Below are 8,125 nucleotides of genomic sequence, written 5' to 3' on the forward strand. Positions count from 1 at the left end.
GAAAGAAGGCTTGATAAGTTGATTCTGTGCTCTGTTAAAACACATTTTAACACAGTATTGCAATAATATTAATAAGCTGCGTGTACATTTCTGAGAAATAAAATAAAAGGAATTGAGCGAAATGTCCAATTTCACAAATTGTGCTGGACAGTTCGGGGAAAGTTGTCTAGGTAGTTTTTATGTGGTTTTAAATGTGAGAAATGTATTAAATAGAGTATTTCTTAGCCAAATCAATGGTTTGATATCTTTATATGTTGCTTTGTATATTTTTTTGCTGTTGCATAAAGATAATGGTTTAAAAGTTCAATCAATTTTTGTGGTCCAGACTGTGCATCTCACATACATTAATGAAAGGAGGGTAAAGTATGTACAAACTAAGATAACACGACCCTAACTGACACAGCTGCTGCTCTCCAAATATACCATCTGGAATTCATTGACATCTTGACAGAATAGCTGTACATCTATGAGATTAAATTTGTTTAATATGTATATCAGTCTTTACTTGCATGAATGTACTCTGAAATAAGGGGCAGCTGGGAGATAAACGATCATCAATCCTTGAAGAAGTTTAGTGTCCAATGTCAGTTTCCACAATCTATAGCCCTCCGACAATTCATGCTCTTAATAGGTTTGGATTCCTTATCTGTTCAGCTGTAAAACCAGGCTTTGTTTTGCCTGCATCTACTGATGGCTAAAAGGTAATCTGAGGTTTTGATTCAGTAGAGCTGAACCGTGTAACAGGCCAAACAATTACTCCAAGGAGACAGAAAACACTATTAATTGATTGCAGATGAACTGGTAGAGCATGGTGATGTTATCTTGTCATGATTTGAAAGTTGCTCTTAAGCAGCAAGAGGTGAATATTTTCAGTAAATAATAAAAAATGTCAGTCTGTTCTTTAAAGCTATTATATTCAGAAGACTTGGAATATAGTGCATGTGGACTAGCCATATGTTATGCAAAGTATTAATATTGCTTTTTTGGAACAGTTGAATGGAAAACACCTGCATGAAAATTCTTTAAAATTATCTTTTGTATTCCACAGAAAAATACAGATATAGAAAATGGTTTATGCAAGTTGCTCTAGTGTGAACAGTTGTGTTGATGTTTTTTTTTTAAACAAACATTTTGTTTAAAACATTTGATGTGTCGCGGAGCAAGGGATGGACTTCTTCAGTGTAGTTGTGTTGCCACAACTATAATTATAACGACAGAGAAACAATATCATTGGAATCAATTCTAGAATTATATTTTCTCCTACAGATTAATGATAAAAAAATTGTCAGTCAAACAGAATCCATCTGACTTTAAAGAGCTTGAGAATTTAAATCAGACAACATGCTTATAATAAACAGCATGCTATACAAACCTTAGAAAAATACAATTATTTAGAGATATATATTACCCCCCCCCCCCCAAAAAAAAACAAACAAAAACAAACAAACAATATGTAGTCACCTTTGACATTTTATTTCATGGATGAACATTTTCATAAAAATAATAGTGCATTTGGTGAGGTGTTCTATCAATCTATTTAAATTTAAAATGAACCTTCACAAAAAAAATGAAGTCTCTAAAAGAAGAATATAACCAAAATAATATGCTGATTTAATAGTCTAAAACACATCACACAATCATTTTCTACAAACTTAGAGAATATTAATAATATTTACATAAAAAGCTAGAAAAGCATGAAAGTGCTTATTAAAATAACTAACTAGTGTAGTGTGAGGATGGAGGATCCTTACTCAAACTTCATAACACCTTCAAAGCCATGGTAAGTGAACGGCTCCAGTGTGGACGTGCAGTGATCCTTTTCCAGACAGGCCATTTTGTTGTACTCACAGTCACTCTCAGAGCCTGGACCAAAATACACTCCATCAGGTGAGTTGATGGACGGATCTTCGTTAAAATAGTTGTGCGGCCTAAGGATGACACCGCCACCATTGCCTACAGTAACTGTGTTGGGGATGTCTTCTGCATGAGGAATGTGTAGGAAACCGGTGGTCACCCAGGCAACCAAGTCCTTTAGAAGACATAATGAAGTTTCAGTCATAATTTACATTAATTAAAAATATCTGCTGAATAAAAACATTCTTATGAAGTGTTCCATTAATACCTCGTTGACGATCATATCATTATCGTCAATATATTTGCTGAAGTCAACAAATGGAGACCACATGTAATTCTGATTGTACAGACTGCTACTAGTCTGCTCTTTATCTTTATGCTTGGTTATAGCAACTTTATACCTACAAGAAAAACGAAAGTGAATGGGAGATAAGCTAATCAATAAACAACACATCTAAAAAAATATACATGTAGCTGATTATTGCATGCTTGACTCGATACACTGAGGCCTTACCGAGCCCAGGATATGGACTTCTCTACGGACTCACTTTCAGGGAGGTGATCTCCAGCAAAGCTCACCACCTGAAGCCTGTAAGAGCGATGGTGGCCCCACTGATTAGTCTGATTACTGGCTATATGAAGGTAACGGGGTGTTTTGGTGCTATGAAGCATCGCTGCTTCTTTTTCTGTCTTAATTTGCTGCTCCACCAGTTGTGGTATCTTTGCTTTCTCTGAAGGCATCCATGGCAATGGCACTTCCTTATACACCATGTCTTTAGTCTGAAATACATTCTTCACACCTTCAAAAAAGAAAGAAAATGTTTTAACCCTTGTAAGTTGTTCAAATTCACTAACCTTTCATTATGTTCGGGATGAAAACATCCACTAAATTAAACTGCTGTAAAAATGTGTCAGATAATTTTTGTTTTTCAATTTTCTATGAATAAACGTCAGTCCTGATCAAAACTTCCAAATGTAAAAAAAAAAAAAATCCAAAATATTAACTCTTTAATTACCAACCCCCCCCCCCCCCCCAAAAAAAAAAAAAAAACGAATGACTTATTTTCAATATAAAAAGTAATTGTGGCTGGATATATATTTTTTTTTACCTTTTATCACAGTCTTGGGCATGTCAAAAATTATTTATAACATTGTGATTGATGCATTGTTAGTTTTTGTGCAGCATTAGATTTAACATTTTTCTCCCTCATTTATTGTTTGTGGCTGTTTTTCATCAAGAAAAGACAAGCATTTCACACATAGGCCATCCATACTTCTCACAATCAAAAGGCAGCAGGTGCATAAATACACTTACTTAGTTTTTGTTTACTCCATGTAGTCCTGAGAGCTGAGGTGCATATTTAGATTTTTTCAGATAAATCAAGAGAAGTCCGCAAAGAAAAAAAAAAGAAGTCTTTCTCACACTATCTCTTTCTCTCTCTCTCTCTCTCTCTCTCTCTCTCTCTCTCTCTCACACACACACACACACACACAAACACACTATAATTTGCTATTATACTCCATATACAAGCCAGAAACTAAGCTTTTTTTTTGCACAGGCCGATCTAAAGGCTTAATGGTCCCACCTAGTGATCAACTGTAAAAAATAGCAAATTTTACCTCTTCCCAACAGGGAAAACCACCAGCAATCAAGAATGCATGATCATATGGTGTCATGGCTTTGTGTATCAAAAAATGTAATTATAATGGAAGTCAATGGGGCAAAAACAGCCACGAACAATAAATGAGGGAGAAAAAAATCGAAATCTAATGCTGCACAAAAACTAACAATGCATCAATGCCAATGTTGTTACTAACCTTTGATATGTCCAAGACTATGATAAAAGGTAAAAAAAATATCCAGTCCACAAGTCATTTTGTGTGCCCCCCCCCCCCCCCAAATCAGTGACATCATTTATGAAATTGGTAATTAAAAAGTTAAAATCTTAGATTTTTTTTAAACATTTGGTAGTTTTGATCAGGACTGAGGTTGATTAATAGATTTATGCAAAAAAAATAAAAATAAAAAATAGAAAAAATAATATTTGTCTGAATATTCATCCACGAACACAACAAAAGGTTAGTGAATTTGCCCACAGTGTATTGCTGAGTTTTTGAAGACTTTCAAAGCATTTATCCAAAATATGTTTCAAAATAAGATTTGTCACCAAAAATCATTCCATTTGCTGAAACACAGCGAAAGTTGTGGCCAAAATAAGACTCAACTTTACCCCCTAGTGGACAAAAACGTAATAAGGGTTATAACTGTTTTATGACTTTTAACTGTATTTTTTTTCCGTGGTATTCTCTGGAAGCTGATGGCCATATTTAGCTTTTCTATATAGTCAATTCCATGTGAGATAGTTTTCATTATGACCAAAATGAAGGAACCCTTTAGCTGCAGAATCATTGTGAACTTCTTAAAGGGATAGTTCACCCAAAATTAGGGCTGCTCCGATCATGATCGGCCGATCGTTATGCGCATCTCGCCAGTAAAGCCGGTTCTCTAATCAGCGGTAAATTCCATCAGGTGCGTGATTTCACATAGAGCAGCTGTTACTACACAGAGCCGTTATTAACAGAGAAGATGCGCAAATCCACGTTCATTTTCAGCGTTTATTTGCGCATCTTCTCAGTTAACAACGGCTGAGGGAATTTACCGTTGATTAGAGAACTGGCTTTAGCTACTGACGAGATGCGCATAATGATCGGCTGATCGTGATCGGAGCACCCCAGAATTAAACAGTCTGCCATCATTTACTCCTCATCTGTATGATGTTCTTAAAAAATGTGAAAAAAATGTGACGGAAACCAGTGACACAAGTCGGCAGCACAACTTTCGAGCAAAATGAGAAAGAAGCGTTTTTTTTTCAAAATAGGTGATTTTCCTTTTTTTGGAGAATCTGTTAGTAGAGATAACAAAGTAGCCTCTCAGTGTTTGAGATAGCAGTATTGGTATATTTAAAAGCATACATTTTGAGGTTGAAATCAGGTTGTTTGTCAGAGATTCTAGCACGCAGTAGGGGCGTTTCATTGTCTGTCTGTATTTCCATACTGGATAAGCTGGCTTTTGTTTCTTTTGTTATTGCCCCCGCCCTCCGAGGGACGCGTGGCTACTTAGTATGCAGCGCTCTGGCCGGCTTTAGTGAACAAGCGCTAACTGATTCTGAAGACGATCTGAGCGAAGATGAAAGCGGCATAATAAGACTGTATAATCTCCCTAATCTACAACTGAGCGAAGATGACGACGAAAAAAGAATGTATTGGACTGGTGTCAGATGAGTTGGACCGTAAGATATCAGAGGTTATATCGATAGTAACATTTGATGGGGATAAAGGGGAAAATCCGTAACCTTTAGAGGCAAACAGACGCACAGTGCAAACTTCGGATCTGCAAGAATACTTTTCTGATTCTTATGGGGTGAGTTTTCATAAACATCAAAGTTTGTCATTTTGTGTTCATTCTAAGAACACGTAAACGTTATCTCATGTTTAGTCCATGTTTAGACCTTCCCATATCTACCTATTGTTATTAGCTAGCTCATCGGTTATCACAGAATCCTGTTAAAAAAGTCCTAATGCTACACAATGAAATCAATTCACCAAGTTTTATGTAGAAAACCAGCAAATAACAAATAAAAGTAGCATCAATATGTACTTTTTGATTACATAAAAATTAAAATAATAACATTAAAAATGATGGCCACATTTGAAAGATTAAAGATTTTTATAAAAAGATAAAACTCACATATTTCAGCCTCTAAATCATTTTTATAAAAGTCAAAAAAGATAAATTACTGACATTTACAATGCACATTCTCCTTTATTATTAATAGTATGCGGTCCGATTTTTCCCATTGTGTCTGTCGTTGCTATGCAGGGGGTATGGCTTATCTAAATGAGATGTAAATGAGCCCCATTGTCACTGGCAGCAGTGAGAACTGCACAATCTTTAAAGGCTATTTTCTGCTTTTTCAGCTTTTTTGAGTGCCTACCTTCAAATGGCCACAACTTCTCCAAATATTATCAGATTTCCATGTGTTACACATCGTTGGAAAGCTTGGAGACTACACTTTCAGAATCTGTGAATAACTCAAAATGCCCCAGAACCGACTTGTGTCCCTACTTTCCGTGATTGGTCACAAATGTCTGTAATTTGCACATAACTTTTAACATTACTTTAATGATATCATTAAATGTATATTTTGGGCAAACTAGCCTATCCCTTTGACAATATGAAACAGTTCACAAATATTGGTGAGTGACATTAATTTCCTTAAGTCAGTCATCTTTATATCTTTAAATAACTGCTAGCTAAATGAAGGGTGAGGATGACATTTCTCAAAGTCAAATTCAAGTCCAGCAACATACTGACAAATGAAAGGCCTATTATACTGTTTTCCCAATGTTACCCACTATTGGCATGTGTCGTCACAAAATGTCAACATTTAAAAGTTTTTACTTGTTTATTGTAAACGGTTGGAGCTGATATCTCCACTGAGTAAAATTTAATTATTGTGACTGTAAATAAAAATGATTATATGTTTATGTAACTTAAGTAGGCTAAATGAGCTTGCTTGTTTTAGGTCTCACCTAAAATATCCAGGTCGACTTTAAAGTTGATAAAATGAGTATGGATATTTCCAAGGACATTCTCTGCAACCTGGTGGCCATACTGCAAATTTCCATCAACCTTAAAGGAGGAAGATATGTATCCAGTGGCGTGAACTCTCGCTTCCACGGATCCGCTTTGATAGAAAATAAAGTCCCATATGTAATCATAGTTCCCTATAGCAGTGATAGTGCGGAACACCAGAGCGCTGTTTGCCATCCCACCATACCCAATATGAAAGAAATCGGAGAAATGCCGTCGCAAAGGTCGCCCAATGTCATGTTCAAAAACACAGATGGAGTTTCTGAAACGCTGCGTAACGTTGGTGTCAATATAGCGGTACGTGTCTACAAAGGTGGCAGCGTGCGGACAGTCGATCCCACGCACGAGCTCGTGAGCGAAGCGACCGATTCCGATACTTGAGTCTAGGAACTTCGTGAGGATCATCCCAGGCGTGACAGAGCCGTAGACAGACATCGCCTCCTGCACGCTGAGTTCGTACGCAATCCTTTCTCCTTTAAACCGAACATCAAACACTCGCATCCCAGTCAGAGAGCTCAAGCCAAACGCGAAGCTCCAGTCCAGATAAATCACCTGGTTGTTTTTAACGCTGTAACGTCTCCCTTGAAGATAATACTGCTGTGGTCCTAAACCAGAAGGCTTTTTCCTTGGCTTCAGCGAAGCGTAATTTGGGATTTCTTTATAGACTATCTTTTTTAAACGACCCGCTTTGTAAATCGCCACAAATTCATCAATGGTGTCAAAGTATTGGCCGTTGTAAAACAACTTGTCAACCGTCCAGTTCGACGAGTTGCTGCTTTCGTGATTGATCAGCATCTCGAAGCCCACGGGATGGATGTACATGCCACTGAAATCGCGGAAAAAAGAGATCCATGTCTTGCGGTCTCCACTTCTGGTGCCTCTCGGCATACTTTCAAACGTCAGCAGCTCCCTTTCTTTTGGGATATAACCAAAACTTTCCGTCAGAGGTTTTTCAAGTTTTTGGAAAACGTGATTAAGGAGCGTGAAGAGCTGCACATACTCTCCGATTGTAACCGTGCGGGCTGTGAAGGGTAACTCCGAAGTATTGTACTTCTCCTGAGTAACATCGCGATGCTGCAGTCGACCAGATAACGGTCCCACCACGTACTCCTTCAGGTAACCGCGCTCGCCACAGAACACGAGGACGCTCGCTTCGCGCGGGGGCTTCGGTCCGCTGGAGTCCAAGTAGCGCAGCACACCTGCCTTTCTCGGCAGCGAGAGGTCAATTAAAAAGATGAAATTCTCCGAGGGCTTTGCTATGAAAGAATGGGAGATATTTAAGTCTTCTTGGGCCCACATGTAGTCGCGAACAGACTTGTACTCCTCTGCTGTGAGGTCCGCAAAAACCAGACTTTTATCTGAGTGCCTGAATTGTAGATACTCTTGCGGCTGGGACATACATTTTGGAAGCCTATTTGAATTTAAGCATATCAACACGATGTTGATGATTATTGAGACAAGTCCCAGGAGTATCAATAAGTATTTCAACAGAGAATTCATTATTGTATAGACTACGCCTCTCTTGTAGCCTGAAAGCTCGGTCTCGAGCGTGAGTGCAGAATAGATCTCAGATAATCCTACTTCAATATGCTGTTAGTAAATGTAATAACCACACCC

The 8,125-nt window shown here is 37.7% G+C and overlaps 1 protein-coding gene across 1 annotated transcript; it reads right to left on the reverse strand.

Moving 5' to 3' along the window:
- Positions 1–1,453: 1,453 nt before the first annotated feature.
- Positions 1,454–8,081, reverse strand: LOC127950319 (primary amine oxidase, liver isozyme-like). Its single transcript, XM_052547301.1, has 4 exons — positions 6,448–8,081; positions 2,369–2,654; positions 2,123–2,255; positions 1,454–2,029 (listed from the first exon to the last, which is right to left on the reverse strand). Exons 1-4 carry the CDS (start codon positions 8,006–8,008, stop codon positions 1,748–1,750), a joined length of 2,262 nt encoding a protein of 753 aa, XP_052403261.1. The 5' UTR covers positions 8,009–8,081; the 3' UTR covers positions 1,454–1,747.
- Between the last annotated feature and the right edge of the window lie 44 nt (positions 8,082–8,125).

This window comes from Carassius gibelio, chromosome A3 (genome assembly GCF_023724105.1).
Source record: "Carassius gibelio isolate Cgi1373 ecotype wild population from Czech Republic chromosome A3, carGib1.2-hapl.c, whole genome shotgun sequence".
NCBI lineage: Eukaryota > Metazoa > Chordata > Actinopteri > Cypriniformes > Cyprinidae > Carassius > Carassius gibelio.

Excerpts from the sequence above, each read along its gene's own strand:
- LOC127950319 (XM_052547301.1), bottom strand. The coding sequence starts at position 8,008 with ATGAATTCTCTGTTGAAATACTTATTGATACTCCTGGGACTTGTCTCA. Across the intron at positions 2,655-6,447 it reads AGTCGACCTGGATATTTTAG|GTGTGAAGAATGTATTTCAG; the intron begins GTGAGACCTAAA and ends TCTTTTTTGAAG. Across the intron at positions 2,030-2,122 it reads ATGATATGATCGTCAACGAG|GACTTGGTTGCCTGGGTGAC; the intron begins GTATTAATGGAA and ends TGTCTTCTAAAG.